A 17,341-nucleotide genomic window follows, 5' to 3' on the forward strand; every position below is an offset into this window, starting at 1 on the left:
AAGGACCAGTCGTTCCAAGGGTCCGATATATACTGTTTGTCATTCGAGTTCATGAGGCGCAGGTGTGTATCTACTGATTGGCTGGTCATGGCCAGCCCGTGCTGGAAGGCAGGGGCATGACAAGCATGAGGCGCAGGTGTACGCCTCCCAATCAGCGCGGCCGCGCGGGAACCCCCACAGCCAGGGCTGGACCGGCAGGACCATGACACTAACTACTTCAAGCACCAGTGGTGTGCAAATGGTGCGGGGTTTGGGGGGGGGGGGGGGCAATGGACGCAGGCACCCCTACCCAAAACCTCCCCACTCCCATCGACAAATGAATGTCAATCGTCAAACGTAAGACCAGAGAAAGAGAGAGATTTATTATATAAGAAGACGTTCAAAGAGGGTGAAGCAAGAATCCGATTGTATTCATGTAAAGTCAAGAAGCCAGTTTAAGCTGTTTGTGGTTGACTGTGGCAGTCCAGTGCACAACATGACGGCCAATAGCATACTCCACATACATACATATGAGGCACACTCAAGCCCACACAATTAAAAATAGCTGCAGCTTGTGCAGTGCACTTCTCAAAGACTCCTACAGGATCTATACGGGCCTGCATCTCAAGACACGTGCGCAGCATTTATTGTAATAGAGCCGTCCATCAAAGTGCTGCGTTTTGCTTTTGGCTCAGGAACTCAAGTTGACAGAGAACAATGGAGAAGAGTGATTGAAAGACAAGGACGAGTTCAGTGTTCCCAGCAGTTCACAGGTTTGATCACTTATTGAGGTTTTCTTTTTTTTTTCTTTTTTTACTTTCTGTGATTGAGGCACGGATAATAAATATTATACCGATGCATGAATAATAAATGGACCATATAAATGTGCAAAAGCATTACAAATGTGGAAGCACGGACGGTTATGCATAAATTTTGGGAGCTTTTCAATTTGAATCTTTGCATTAATATTTGTTACATTCATACATGCAAATTGGACCGTAAATACAAGATACTAGTAGCACATGTCTGTAAATTATTACAGCTATTGATTAAAAATATTGTAGGCCTGCACTTGTCCAAATAAAGTCCTCTTTCATAATCGCATTACCCTCAGAGGCCACCGCACATCAGACGAGGTGGCCGAAACCTACTAAACTTACTGCAGGATTTTCATGAGCGGTCGGCCGTCAGTTACTGGAATTGCTGCAGATCAAAATGACACGACAGAGGATGCAGAGACGCCCGCACGACGAAGCAGAAGTGAGCCAAACGAGCTGGTTGGCTAGCTCAGCCATCCATTCATTTTCTGAGCCGCTTATCCTCACAAAGGGCACAGGAGTGCTGGAGCCTATGCTAACTATCTTCGGCTGAACTGGTTGCCATCCAATTGCAGGGCACACAGAGACAAACAACCATTGGCACTCACAATCACACCTAAGGGCAATTTGGAGTATCCAATTAATACATGTTTTGGGGACGTGGGAGGAAACCGGAGTGCCCAAAGAAAACCCACACAGGCACAGGGAGTACGTACATACAAATGTATCATAGTGTAAATTTACTGTCCCCTCAAAATAACACAGCCATTAATAGCTAAACCGCTGGCACCAAAAGTGAGTAAACACCGTTGTGAAAACTATAGAATTGGAGAAAGTGACGTATCTTCATTGGTGCCCCTTTAAAAGATATAACGAAATATTCACAAAACTGTGTGTGGCATGCTCACTGTTGCAAGATACATTTTATTGCAGGGGAAGGTCTCTAACCGCTTGCTACTTATGTGGACTAGAAGTCGTTGAGTCGAGCCTTTTATCCAGAATGACTCCAATGAGAGGACAGTTTGTCTTACTGGCACTGATCAATATGCCGCACGAGGAAAGGACATTCATGGAACCTTTCCCATAAGCACAGAGTCGCCAGCCAATTATGAAAACGCACACATCTATTAGTCATCCTTACGGACTTTCACGTGAGAACAATGACCTTGTTGATTAACTGGAAATGGAAACAAGAGGATCCTGATCTTGCAGACTTCCATTCAACAACTGAACACTGGCCTTAATGAGTTATAGAACTGGATTTTGCAAGTCTCGTGTTTCAATCACACGTTCACACCAGGGAGTCAGACTGGGATGTTTGCTTACTTCACTGACTCTCTCTCACACACACACACACACACAAACACGCGCGCGCACACACACACAGATGCTGAAATAATAGCAAGGCAAAGTGCGATCAATGAACCATAATTGGCGCCTTGCAGGTTTTTGCACTCTCCAGCTGTGTACACAGCACCCTCTCCTTTGCCCCTCCCCTCCATTGAGAGCAATTGAGCGTAGTATACAACATCTCAAATGGAATTCTGTGCGCCCTACAGAACACAATGTACGTATAGTTGTGCATGTACACTGACATCGCAAAAACAAGTTCATAAATCATCTTTTAATCAGGCTGCACGATGACCGAGTGAGGTTTGCAGTTCTGAGGTCTGGGGTTGAAATCCGGGCCCTGGACTTTCTGACACCAAACGCGTTCTCTATTGAGTGAACAACCTCAACTGGTTCGATGGTATTGATTGCAATCACACCACAGTGTTTCCTAATTATATTCTGTCGCAGCACTTTGGAACAAACCCAGTGTGATTGCGACCTCTCTGGCAACCCAGTGCGCACACAAACCGTGTGACCGCTTGGACATGCAGACCAAGAATGGACAGATAGATGGGGGGCCGGACGAGAGGAATGGAGTGAAGTAGATGTTTAATATTTCCATAATAGCTGTCGTGGCGGCACTGTGGAACAACCGTGACTGCGTAGGTTTCCCCCGGGCACTGCAGTTCCCTCCCACATCCCAAAAACATGTAACATTAATTGGAGACTCTAAATTGTCCCCAGGTGTGATTGTGAGTGCGAATGTTGTCTGTCTCTACGTGCCCTGCGATTGGCTGGTAACTGGTTCAGGGTGTACCCTGTCTCCTGCCCGTTGACAGCTGGGATAGGCTCCGGCACTCCCCACGACTCTCATGAGGATAAGCGGCTCAGAATACGGATGGATGGATGGATGGCTTTGTCGTCATGATCGGGTTTTTGTGCGTCCGCCAATTAGCTCCTTAACTTCCCTTTCGAGCTACGTAGCTGTCGCATTACTGTAATTAGTCCAAGCTGTTCTTGTTTCCGGTGATTGCATGCAGTGTTCTTGTGCTCAGTGGAACTAAGTCAGACTATCCCAATGTTTTATATGTGCTTTTTCCCCTCCAGTGATTATTGCTTTATTTCTGTTTTGTTTTGTTTTTATTTGAATGCTGATTTTTTTTTTCCAACATTTCTTCGCTTGACACTGTTTTTTTTTTTTTTTTTTTTTTTTTTTTGTCTTGCATTTAGGTACACCCGCCCCCACCAAATGGTCTCTCCAGTGTTGAAGAAGGAAAATGTGAGATAAGCCATCTCCCATCCAGCACGGACCTGTTTGCAAAGCTCAGGCAAAACAGTATGTTATCACGTTGAAGCAGCAGCCAGCCATCCTTTGGAAATCCTCCCGCAGCTTCTGTTCCGCTGTTCTCTCCCGCCTTCACGTCTCTGTGCTGTGTGATCAAGCCCACGTTAAATTGAACTCTGACAGGAATAGGTTGTGTCAGGGCTAGGCGATTCATTCATTTCTATGGATGGATCTGAGTTCATTTGTCAGCGGGATTTATTTATTTATTTTTTTAATACATTTTTGCAAACCCACTGACATGACTGCAAACATGACTTTTCATGCCATCAACGCAGATTCCAACTGGTGCCCTATGGCGCACCCACTTCGGGTCCCAAGACCATATTTAAAAAAATGGAAGGGTCGTGTCAGTAAGAGCATCTGGCGGAAGAAAATGAAACTACGGCAAACTAATCATATACGTAAGTACCTTGTTGTGGAGACTAGTCATTAGAAAAATTTCAAATGAAATTTTACAACACTTCCGATCCCATTATTGACTATTTTTCTCAAAATTGACTAGAAACAACAAACAAACGAGCAATTTGAGCTGAATCGTTTGCATAATTTTGCATATGACATGAAAGGAACCCAATCAGGGAGTCTTTCACGCTGAACATTGCCAACAACATAGTGCATTTATGCGTTGCAAAAGCATGGATTTAATGACATGATGAAGACTTTTGCAGTATGTGCGTCCAAGCCACAAATATTTTGTTGAACCCCTCTCACCTCTCCAGTACTACTCACCATATCAGAAGACAATAAGGTAGCTAGATAAGATGTAACATTCTTCATATGCTTAAATGGTCCTGCCGAGCCATGCCAATGACTCATTTGAAATGTAATTGTATTATGGATCTTGTTTACATACATGCTTTGACAAAAAGGACATTTTACCCAAGAGGAAGTCAAAGCTCATTTCAGCTCTGTGGGGGGGCAGTATACACCCTGAGCTGGTCGCCAGCCAATCACAGGGCACATATAAAAACAAAACCATTTGCATCTACAGGCAATTTAGAGTACAAAGCAAGTCTTTTTAATATAGAATTACTGTATTTGAATTCGGTTTGGTTAGGGAGATAAAAAGAAATCCATTCATCCATTTCCTTACGCTTATCTGGAGTCGGGTCACAGAGGTAGCGGTACCACCAATTTATGCAGATTTTTTTTGTTTTGTTTTGTTTTTTTCAGATACTGACAGTTGTTTCTGACAACTGCATCATCGAGTGTGCAAACTATAGTGGTTCAACATTGCGTTATTACTGCAGGAAGAGTACACACGTGATAAAGGCTATATTAGATTAGGAGTTAGATCAATCATATTCAGTTTAACTCTATCGATGAACACAGGATACATTGATTGGAGACTCTAAATTGCCCCTAGGTGTGATTGTGAGTTCGGCTGTTTGTCTCCATGTACCCTGCCGGTTCAGGATGTACCCCGCCTCCTGCCTGTTGACAGCTGGGATAGGCTCCAGCACTCCCGTGACCCTCATGATGATAAGCAGCTAAGAAAATGGATGGATGGATACCCTAAGTTAAGTCGTCTGGGAGTGGGTGGCAAAAATATTTTTAAAACTGTTTTTTATACGGTAGGCCTATCTCTGTATCTCATATCTTCACATATCCCAGGTGGGTCTGGAACTGTAGCCCGTGATAAATTTGTGCTTGCCTGTACTGCAAATGGAGCATAATTAAAAGCTTCCAGTGTATTAGCGAAGTCACATCTGCATTTTAGTTTTGTGAGGGTGTAGCTTCAGCCTGGCTCAAAGCCCCACCCGCCATCCTTCCATCTGCAGCCATGTGAGTGCCAGCAGACACATCCGTCATTTCAAATGCCTCGTTAGGAAATTCCCACACTTGAACTGCCGGGCTTGCAGCTGCCTACGTTTCACATGGACGTGTTTAAATCAACGCATATTTTGTGTCTTCGTAGAATTGTGTGTGTGTGTGTGTCGATGGGAGTGAGTGTGTGTGAGCGTGGGGCCGTGTGTGTGTGTACATTCAGGTTTGTCCTGCTTGACTGTAGGAACTTTCCAAAAGAAGAGTCAACCCTCGTCAATCTCACCTTCTCCCCGTCTTCACGCCACCCCTCCCTCTTTTCCCCACTTACCTTGCTTTTCATCCTACTTTCCCAGAATAGACCTGATCCTCTCTGTGCAGGAGGAAAGATAAATCCTCCTCCCGCATCTCTGGCACAGAGAGGATAGTTAAAAAAAAAAAAAAAAAGCAGCGGGGGTGTGAGGAAGGGCGTGAAGATAAGCGCAAGGAAAAGGAGTGGGAAGATCGTGATAAAGAGTCGTGAGGGCACCCTTCTACTTGAGGGAAGAGGAGCGGAGGGGCCAAGAAGCGTTAACGTAGTGCCCCCTGTAGACTGAAGCTAGAAGCCATGTTTTGACATTCTGACAAATAATCAACAGCTTAACCAAAGTTACCTTAAAAAGGTCGTCTGATTGCTGCTTTAGAAAGGACTCTTAGTTAGTTGCTTGAAAAAATATTTGATTTAAATTAGATTCCAAGTTACAAGGTACATAGGAATAGGCATGAGTTAGAGCGCAGGCTGAGAGCCAGGCCTTCACATCCGACATCACTGTGACCTCACAAATACGCTTGAGGAAGAATGTTCAGAAATTCCATACACACACTCCTGAACCTCATGGAGAACATTTTTCAGAAAAATTAAAGCTGCTACAGCTGGAAAAGGCGGAATAATATCATGGTAAACTCTCTTGATTAGGAAGGGGATGTCACTTCAGATCATATGTGAGGCAAGGCAGGTGACTGAATACTTTTGGTAATATAGTGTGTGTAAATATATATATATATACGTTTATGAAAAAAAAATCTCCTTTTACTTTTTATCGTGGAGAGCGGTGATCACAAATTGTCGGATAGACAGCTACAGTCAACTCAATTATGTAACGGACCTTTCCGACCTGTCAATCACTTGTACAATAACAGCCAATCAGATAGCCGCATTGTCATAACCCCGACCTTGACCCGCCCCGTTTATTGTCATCTCTCACAAGCAATGCTGGTGATCAGTCGCGTGCGCTTTGAAAAGTTAATGTTAGGAAGAAAATGGTCCTCAGATGTGCTTGGGGAGCGTGAAATTCTGATGAAAGATATCCTACTAGGTTACAAGTGGCCCGGTTGATTCATTTTCCAAAGCCTAAAACACAGTTGACGAAGTGTCTACGATGGATTAAGGCTCCCGGAAGACCGCACGTACAACTAAGTGTGGAAAATATGAACAAACACAAGGCTGTATGTTCGAAGGTAAGTGATGGAGAAGTAACTTCGCTGAGTTTGATTTCATTATTATCAGCGCTTTATACATTGCAGAACAACTTTCACTTTGTTAGTGTATCACTGACCTGCTGAATGAAGTGTGTCATGTTTTATGACGAAGAGTTGGGTTGGGGATAAGTAAATGCACAATGTCATGCAAGAGCAATGTCTATTTGCCTATTTGTATCACATCAGACTTTTAAGACAGAGCACTGGGTTCCATTACGAGCCAAGTCAAATGACTTCACCCACTCAATGATATTACTCGTGATCTTTCCAAGTAAAAAGTACTCACCCTGCTTTACATGCGCAGTACGATTTCACTCTTTGATCCTGTTGGATTTCAATATGAAGTTTGTGAGGCGTCAAACTTTTTTGCATCAATTGCCAATGTTATGCTGTAACTCTGACATTGCGTCCTGCGCCGTCCAAAATCTTAATTCCGTGTACATATCCTTGCGTGAAATAGTTGAGACCTCTCTGTAGAACTCTCTTGGACAAGTGTGACGCATTTGGAAAAAAACATACTGCAATATTATCAGGAATACGCGTTAGAGAATCGACTTCAAACCTGTTCTGTTCAATCGCCGTTTTGGAAGCTTGTGGGACATGGCAAATTTAGCTAAGGGGGGGCGGAGCTTAAGTCACCAGTCAGAAAGGTTCATTAATCAATGAAAAGATGGTTTAACTCACATCCATTTTCCAAGCCGCTTATCCTCACAATGGTAGTGAGAGTGTCAGAGCCTATCCCAGCTAACATCAGGGGAAAGGCAGACTACACCCTGAACTGGTCGTCAGTTTGTTACAGGGCACATATCGATACCATCACTGAGTGGGAATTGATCCCGCACTGCCAGCACCAAAGTCAGGCCTCTGAGCCACTCCAGTATCAGGGAGCTAAGAGTTGCTTTACTGATCCCAAATATTAAGTGTTAAGGAAGATATTTTCAATAATTAGTGGGTACACTTTAAGGAAGGCCAATTTTAGTTCCAATGCACGAAACAAGGTCCACAAAGGCATGCTTGGATGTTTTGTGTGAAATAACTTGACTCCTCAACCCCTTCAAAGACCTTTGGGAAGTTGACATAGGTGCTGTTGTCAAAAAAAAAAAAAAAAAACAGTAATGTTGAAATGAAACATTTGAAAATCTTTTTTTTTTTTTTTACACTGAGAGAACTATCGATCTGCAGATATCCTTGCAGAAACCAATGAATCGTCTCTTTTCTCTGGGCTCTTTCTCGCGTAGCACACATGCAGACACACATTTCTGTCAGCACTCATGTGTGTACACTGAGCCTAAAATTAGCATGCAGTGTGTTGAACAACAAAGAGGCTGGAGGGAGGAAGACGTGCTGGCAAAAACAGTCTGATGACAAACGGCAGTGAGGGAGAGAGACAGAGAAAGAGAGAGAAAGGCCTGAGTGACTGCAGTTTGGTCGGAAATAGCAACAACTGATACGACAGCATAATCGTGCATATCAAGGCCAAATGGAGTTTGCGGATTTTGCATCATTTTAGCTTCATTTTACAGCATCATCGAATTTAATTCAAAAATACTTTGCCTTGTTTTTCTTTTTCAAAAAATGATCCATCTATTCATCCATCATCTATACCAGGGGTCTCAAACTGGAAGCCCGTGGGCCATTTGCAGCCCCTAAGATAATATTTTGTGGCCTCGACCCTACGATGAAAGTTTAATGTTAGTGCACCCTCAAGTTTTATATGAATGTCACTTTTTTTTACAGTGCTGTGAGCAGAGCTGACGAACCCAGCAATCACGATAGGGTGTATGGCTCTTGGGGGCGAGACTTCAACCAGGCTTGATGCAAGCAGAGAAGCATTTTTCATTGAGTGAAAGTTACAGCAGCGTTGCCATGGAGAGTTTTATGAGTTGTTTTGCACACAACTTGTTTACCCCAGCTTCCTTGTTTATTGTATGTTAAAAATAGGTTTGAGAAGATTGGATTTTTTTTAACAATTTCCAATTTAATTTGCAGCTGTGGCGCATTGGCCTCACAGTTCAGACGACTGGGGTTCAAACCCTGGCCCTGTCTATGTGGCACTTTATTCTCCCACAAACATGCAACATTAATTGGACACTCTAAATTGCCCCTAGGTGTGATTGCGAGTGCAACTCTTGTCTGTCTCCATGTGGCCAGCGATTGGCTGGCAACCAGTTCAGCGTGTACCATGCCTCTTGCCCCTTGACAGCTGGGAATAGGCTCCACCACTCCCGCGACCCTCGTGAGGATAAGCGGCTCAGAAAATTGATGGATATTTCACTGAAATCCCCGTCATAAAGTGATCTTAGGCATACTGAGTGTACATATCTCACTCTTTTGGTACAAAGCGCAAGTCTTTTCAAGTCATTACAGTTCAAGTCCAAGTCTTGTGACATTTTGTTGAGTCTACATGACTCGCGTCTAACTTGAGTCCAAGTCATGTGACTCGAGTCCACACCGATGGTATTTAGCCTCGGAGGAGGTATCTGTGCTTTCTTGGTGCACTTGTTGCTTTAGCTATGCCGAGTCCTGAGATCAGGTCATCAAAATTTCTTGTGCTTATCTACATCAGTAGTGACGGTCTCTGCCTACCTCTCCGCACCCGATCCACAACGTAACAAACATGTGCTCTCACAAGTGGATCTTCTACTGTACACAAAGACAACCAATCAGAGGAAATTGGGATTTTTAAATGAAATTGACACTTTTATAGAAAGTCAGTAACGCAAATGTCATGAACTGTGCCCTGCAGTCCTTTTGGTGGCGCCTGGATGGCGTTTTGCTCTCCTCTCGCTCTCTCTCTCTCTCGCTCCCTCCCTCTCTCTCTTCGCAATAACCATCGCCACCTCGGCCCGGCACCTCTCATCAATGGGCCCTCATTATCACCTGCATTAAATTTTATGCCTGCCAGATCCCAGAAAGTCTCTCCGAATTATTGCAGCATCTCCATGTGTCAAAATGTCTCCAAGTAAGCCCACTCAAGTCCTTGTCATCGCTCTGACCTTCGTGCTCTTCCCTGTCCTCAGTGGATCCTCCTTATTCCTTATCAAATGAATCTCTGCCACTTCACAGTCAAGCCAGGCAGCCGCCCTCATCGCTGCCCGCCGCATATCCTCTGGCTCAACAATCTGCCAGCGCATCCTAAGGACCATCCTCACTTCCCTTTCAAAAAAGTGTTCATTGCAACCTCTCCGCCTCCACCCGCTCTTGGGTCCAGTCTCGATCGGATTGTAGCGAGAGAGTTACGCTAAGGCGCAGGTGTCAAACTCAAGGCCCGGGCACCAGATTCAGTCCACTGCATGATTTTATGTGGGCCGTCATCTTTGCCAACTTCCATGATTTTTGTTGAAAATCTAAAGCAAAATTTCAAATTGTCATATCATAAATGATAGCATTGAGATATTATAATCATTTTTGTGTTATCAAACATGAACAATGGTTGAAAAACCCATTAACCTTGATTTGTCATTCCAAAACTATTTCATAAACTTCATGTGTAAATATGATAAGGCAATTCATGATTTTTATGGTTTCACAGTCATACCAACCCACTGAGGGAAACCCTAACCACAATGTGGCCTGGTACAAAAATGAGTTTGACACCCCTGCTCTAAAGAGAGGCAAAATATGCCATTCAAAAAAGCCTGTACATGAAATAAGTCTTGTTTTTACATCAGAGTTTTATATATCCATCCATCCATCCGTCCATTTTCTGCACAGCTGATCCTGACGAGCGTTGTGGGAGTGCTGGACCCTATCCCAGCTGTCAACGGGCAGGAGGCAGGGTACACCCTGAACTGGTTGCCAGCCAATCGCAGGGCACATGGACACAGACAACAGTCACATTAACGATCACGCCTAAGCGCAATTTAGAATCTTCAATTAATGCATGTTTTTGGGATGTGGGAGATAACTGGAGTGCCTGGAGAAAACCCACGCAGCCACGAGGAGAAAATACAAACTCCACACAGGCTGGGCCAGGATTGAACCCGGGTCCTCAGAACTGTGAGGCCAATGCTTTCCAGCTGTTCCACCGTCCCACCGAAATATATATATATATATATATATATATATATATATATATATATAAAAAACAAATATAATATATCTAATGCTGGACAGTGACAGTTATGATATCAGATGTTGGTGTATCCGGGGATGTCACAGTAACACCGTGGGTGTTTAAACACCTCCACTTTTCCCAAAGAAAGAGTCCAACTCCCACACTTTCCATCACTTCCGCAGATGAGCTTTTGAACATCCTTCACAGGTGTCGTTTTTCAACAAGCAAAAAGAGAAATGCAAACGCATCAGCGTGTGTGGGTGTTTCAAAATTCCTCATCCATACTCATAAGAGTCGCATAACTCAGTTTTACCCAGTCAGAGTGGATGCAGTGACAATACCAGCACAAAATAGAAATGGCTTCGGATAACTTTGTGTATAATAATGATGTGGACTAAACTTGTTGTTGTTAACCCCGGCATTAATTCCACAGAGTACTGTATAATACATGAATATGTCCGTAGCAGGTTGAACTACAATTCCAGGTCAGAAAAAGTGACTAAAAGCAGGTGAGCATGTCACTAATAAAATGCATGCATAAATGCAGAAACATAATGAAACGAGCGTAATCTCGGGCTGATCCTCCTAATTGGCATCACTCTCCTCGACTAAATGCTATCTGATGCTAAGACGTCACAGCTTAGGGATGGAAGTAGCACTTATTAGATTACTGGGCTTTACGATGCCCAAGATGCTGCAGGCTCTGTTTGGATTTCCTGTAACTCCAACCAGCGCAACAGAGTTTGTTAAATGACAGTACAGTCGTGGCTCACTCCGATTATTGATGGAAGATAATTGCACGAGCCGTGCTCCAGATTCTGGCTAATTATGGTGCCAATACGCCACGCAGGAAATCACCACTTGTATCAACAGGATGGGAGCACGAAAGAAAATTTGGACGTTGCTTCTGATTCCTTGATGTTGGCCAATCTTCCTCTGCAGGGATCGACAAATTATTCAAACATAAATCATAATGGATAAAATTTTGAAAAATGTATCATTTAGTGTCATTCGTTTATACAATAGCAGTTTGTAAGTGGACCTTTGTAAAAAATTACAGCTTTATCTTTTCCAGGTTATGGCCAGCTGCTTGCTGCCCTGAAATATTCTGTACGTGACAATATTTTGGAATTTTGTGTCAAGACGTTTGACTGTGCTGCCATCTGCACCGTCAACTTTTTTGGTGGGTGTAACAATACAGCAAGTTTAAGATAAGTATCTCGATTTCTGACTAGTGCTGGGCCATATGGCCTAAATTTGATACCACATTTATCACAGAAATACGCATAAATATCGGAAAAACAAATTTGAAAAAAAAAATAATATTAGACTTAATTTTACATAAATTTTTTTCGAGTCTTGAAACACACTTTTAAAACAATACACAAATATTTAAACACAGCATATATTGAAAGCCAGAGAGTGCAAGAGCAATGTACAAAAATGGCAAAAAATTCAAATTTAAAGACATATCCAGTACAAAAAATGAGATGTTTGCGTCCTACTACCCAGACTACGTGTACTATCGATTGCCTCAACCAGTTTAAAACAATAATAACTTTTTTTAAACTGGTATTGCGCAATAGGGAAAACCTGTGAAATAACAGGACCTGCGATAGAGCACTTTTACTGTTTTCTGTTTCAATACTGTATAGCGACAGACTTACTTTTCTAACACCCAAATGACGCGCAAGTTTGGATTTTACATCATACCCAGAAACATGATGATGACAATCAAGCACGACCTACCTCGGTGAGGTGCGGGTTGGGATTGAATCCACACTGGTTACACACAGTGGCCTTACACTGGGTACAGGTGTTGTAGTTTGGCACAGCTGGTGGGTTGGAGAGCTCTGTGGTGGTGCACACTGGACACAGTTTGCTCTTTGGCATGGGCGCGATCTGTGGCACCGAGTAGGGCGAGGTGGGCGTCATGCCGCGGTCCGGCGACACCGACGGAGATCGGCCCGTCCTGGAGCCACCTGAACTGTTGAAGTCAACTTGGAGGTTTCGACGGGAGGCGTGCTGGCCGGGACTCTGTCCTGCATGGGCTCCCATGCCAGTACCAGCTGGACTCTGACTCATTCCATGGCCGGAGCCCTGGCCGGTGCAGGACACCTGGCCTGACTGTATATGACGGGGGGAGGTTGGAGTGTCGTGGGTGGCCAGGCGATAGGGCTCAGCACTTCTTGAGCCTATTCCACCACCAGTGGCCATTCCTCCTCCTATTCCACCTCCCATTCCACTTCCAATTCCACCACCCATTCCGCCTCCCATTCCTCCACCCATCCCACTTCCCATGCCACCCATTCCTCCCATTCCTCCTCCCCCATGAACTCCTTGTTGCATGCCGGGTTTGGGGCTACCCATCTGCCCCATTGGTCCCCTGAAAGAAAGGAGAAGAAAATTAGAAAATAAATCATCAGAGGCTTTATCTGGCATTGCACAAATATAAATGAAAATAAGTTTTGGCAAGTGCGAATGTATAATTTCAAACCATTTAGTGGTTGGCGTACGGTTTGCAGGTCAACATTTCAACATACCGCTCACTCAAACTGTTTTATTATATTAAACCAGCAAAAAAAAAACAAAAAAATGCCTGTGCTATTTTTATACATTTCTAAATCAAATGAAAAACAAACCAAAATGTGTGGTGTAAACAAATACATTCATTTTTTGGTGTGGTAATCCTTTTTCAATTTTCTTCTATAACGCCGTATGATCAACGGATTCATTTAATTTTAAGAATCCCGAATGTCAATGTTTGGTAGGCAGGCTCATTATCTTCTTACAACCAGACACACAGAAACAGTATTGAAGGGGGGAAAAAAAGGCAAAAATAATTAGTCCAGGGTGCTGAGGAAAGCTGGGGAAGGACCTTGAAACAACTACAGGCAGCTAGCAATTAAAGTGGAAAACAGTCTACACACACACATTGCTTTGTGTACTCGGAGAAGGCAACGTCTCTTAAGGGGGTCCTGTAGAGGAGCTTACGTGATTAATGGGTACAGGAATGTTTTGTAAGGGCTGTTCGGTCCCTGTACAATCTGTGTCAGTGTTTTACTCGCTTTGACAGCAGCAAGTCGGATTCCTTTGCGGTGATGGTTTGACTCCTCCATGGCTGCCCTTTGTCTGTTCATTACCTCCATGGACGGAATTTTGAGGCACAGTCGAGGCACTGAGGGGTCCGGTTTGATGACATCAAGTATCTCGGGTGTCAAGTGAGGGAAGAATGGAGCGAGAGATCAACAGGCGAATCGTTGCAGCATCTTCACTAATGTGGACTCTGTTGTAGTAAGGAAGGAGCTGAGCCGAAAGGTGAAGCTCAAAACTTATCGATTCCTGTATGCTCCTACACTCCCTTTTGGTAACAAACTGTGGGTCAGGACCAAAAGACCAAGCTCGCTTATACAAAATTAGCTTCCTTCACAGGGTTCTTCCTCAGAAATATGGTGAGAAGCCGCTGCTTCTCACCATTGACAGGAGCCAGATGAGATCGATAGATACGTATTACTGGTGGACCGTCAAAGACACCTCTGATGTGTTGGGCGCTGACATTCTGTTCACAGCTTTGCGCAGTATTTCTACAAAATATGTCGCGTCATGCTATGTTATTTTAAGACATGCAAACAAACAAAGAACCTTGAACAAATATGATAATGTCAGGGCTGCTGGCTCGGCACCGTGTGTGCGGGTGTCGGTGTGTGTGTGTTCATACGTTTGTCCATGTGCTGATGTGAAGAGATATTAGAGCCAGGACCGACTGCATCTTCAAAAGCGTACTTAAGATGGTCCTGAACACCAACTCATCGCCAGAACATATTGAGTCATTTGCATCTAACTAATGACGTCCTTCATACTTAGTGGAAAAATCCTGGTCCGGATTTTTCTTGTAATAGAAAAAACCTTCACGCCGGCTTCCTTGCCTGCACACCTGCCAGAATACGAATTCCCTCCACGCCTGCAGACCTCCCTGCCTGTGGATTTCCTTGTCTGGCCGAGACTCAGCATCTGAACTCCTTGCTAGCCCTGCCTGGGTGTCATTCTCCTTTGTTTACCTGTTCCAAAGAAATAAACGGTCTATAGGTTTTCATGTTTTGCCCGGCCCTGCTTTTGGGTTCTCTCCTGCATCATGAATCTTAGATATTAAAAAATCTATTGTATTTATGTGCAGGAAAACACCACAAACCAGCATCCCTCATAATGACAGTAGCAGATATTCAAAGAGCTTCTTCCCACTTGCCGTTAGTTTCTTAAAACTGTTAAAACTTACAATTCCATGGTAACCTGCTGCCAATTTTGTCTTGAGAATGTTGGCACATCTCTGACGGGTCGATTCTGCATTATTGGAGCACTATTTTGCAAATCTGTTGTTGACCAATGCTAGCCTCTCGTGTGTTTGTGAAGTTGCTGCACCGTTTGTCCAATTGACACACGCTCCAGATTTTCACACGAGTCACTTTAAACTGCTTTTTTATTTTTTTTAAGTCTCTGCGCCATTTACACCAAGGTCACTGTACCAGATTATTGCTCTATTCGTCATTTCACACTGCTTTAATTTTCCAAAAGATTTCTTCACCATTCGCACAATAGTAAAAAAACAAAATAAAATTATCAGCATTGCCACATTACCGGTAACCTTTCACTGCTGATTGACTCCCCGTTCTGCGTTATGTTTTTATGCCTCAACAGTATTTTCTGCCAATTATCTGTCTCTTGCCGTACTAGAGCAGCTCCAAATGCTGGAGACATATTCCTTACGTGTTTTGACATGCAGTACTTGGCAAATAAAGAAGATTCTGATTCTGAGTTATGTGTGCTTTGTTTTCACGCTGTTTCATGGGTACGTTTGGTGGTTTGACACAACAAGAAGCTCCAAGCTCCACTGATTCAGGAAAGAGAGTAATGGTGGAAGAAGACAGAATAAGAGGCTTAAAAAAAGCTGCTGATGGAATTGCCGTACAGTGGCAAAAGGATAAGCTTCAGTGCAAGCCTGGGAAAAAAAGGTGAATGACTTTAAAACTTAAATGCCGCAGCAACATGTCTCCGCTATCTATTGAGATCCGATACAAGAGCTGCATCAAAGATTCAGCCATTATCATTATTTGGCAATGGCGCCTCATTCTGCGCGCAGCTCTTGGCATCGAGTAGGCGGCTAGAAGTTGGACGTGAGTAAAGTAAACACACTGATGCCATCTTTGCCGTCTTTTTCTGTCTGTATAAAATGGGAGAGGAAATGAGCGAGATGTTTATCTGCTTTAGTAGCGCTGCAGCTGCTTGAATTGATCTTTCACATCTCGCGTTGCAGCATCAGCTGATTCATCCACTAGTTAGTTGTTACACAGCCTCGGAGGAAATGGGACATGAATTTATGCCAATCTATCTCATGCCTTTCTACTTAAACCTCTCTCGTGACTATAAAAAGATTACAATGACCATGGAAGATCGTTTGGGTGTAATGTATGCAGAATAGTGTACATTATGATGATATAATAATGTGTCTTGTTCAGAGCTGCATATATTGTGGTTGTTGTGAGAAAGAACATGATATGGGTGGCATTCAAAATCATGGTCATGTATACTGTGGTACCCATCAATCCATTTTCCAAGCCACCTATCCTCACAAAGGTGACGGGAGTGCAATCAATCGTTAATAACATTGCATTTTTCCTACTTCAAAAGCAACAATGATGCTTGACATCTCCAGATGCCGTCTGGGGGAAGAGAGTTGCAGGTTTCAGTGGCGAGATCGGATACTAAGACCACTAGATGTCCCCATACCACCCGTTGACGTGACATTCGTCAAATTCAAAGCCGCCAGTTGTCTTCGGTCCTGTGGCCGGGTGCGGTGGCGCGTGCCTGTAATCCAAGTCCCTGGGAGGCAGAGACTGGCGGATCGTTTGAGCTGAGGAGTTCTGGGCTGCTGTGGCCTATGTCGAGCGGGTGTCTGCGCCAAGTTCAGTATCGATATGGTGCTCCTGGGGGAGCTCGGGGCCACCAGGTTGCCTAAGGAGGGGTGCACCGGCCCAGGTCGGAAACGGAGCAGGTCAAATCCCCCGTGCTGCTCAGTAGTGGGATCGCGCCTGTGAGTAGACACTGCAGTGCGGCCTCAGCAATACACCGGGACGCAGTCTTTTTCGACTACGTTTTGATTTACAACACAGCTGATATTCATTTTGCATTACCGAAAGGCAATTTTTTTTCTTCAATTAACACAGTTTTTGTTTGTCTTTACACTGCCTCCTCGTGGAGGAAGGCGGTACTTTAAAGTGTACCAACAGGAAAAGCATGGAAAACAACCGTTTGGGTCACCTAGTTAAAGGGTGGAGGCGGACATTTTAAATCAACAAGATTCAGTTCATCATTCGGTCATGCATCATGAAGAGATTATAAAACCGCCGTGATGCGATACAGGTCTCAAGTCTTTTGGCAGCATGAAATCAAACCACGATGAGCTCAGTTGCGACGCCAGGATTGACATAAACATCGAGTCACAGCTCGAGATAAAACGATGCATGAAGATACACT

The 17,341-nt window shown here is 43.9% G+C and overlaps 1 protein-coding gene across 1 annotated transcript in view; it reads right to left on the bottom strand.

Moving 5' to 3' along the window:
- Positions 1-4,337, bottom strand: part of bsna (bassoon presynaptic cytomatrix protein a) — an 83,990-nt gene extending 79,653 nt beyond the window's left edge. Inside the window, exon 1 of the mRNA XM_061832454.1 lies at positions 4,204-4,337. Coding sequence (XP_061688438.1) covers positions 4,204-4,329 — 126 coding nt within the window. The 5' untranslated portion in view covers positions 4,330-4,337. The remainder of the gene's footprint in view (positions 1-4,203) is intronic.
- Between the last annotated feature and the right edge of the window lie 13,004 nt (positions 4,338-17,341).

The sequence above is a fragment of the Syngnathoides biaculeatus genome, chromosome 2 (genome assembly GCF_019802595.1).
Source record: "Syngnathoides biaculeatus isolate LvHL_M chromosome 2, ASM1980259v1, whole genome shotgun sequence".
In the NCBI taxonomy this organism is placed as follows: domain Eukaryota; kingdom Metazoa; phylum Chordata; class Actinopteri; order Syngnathiformes; family Syngnathidae; genus Syngnathoides; species Syngnathoides biaculeatus.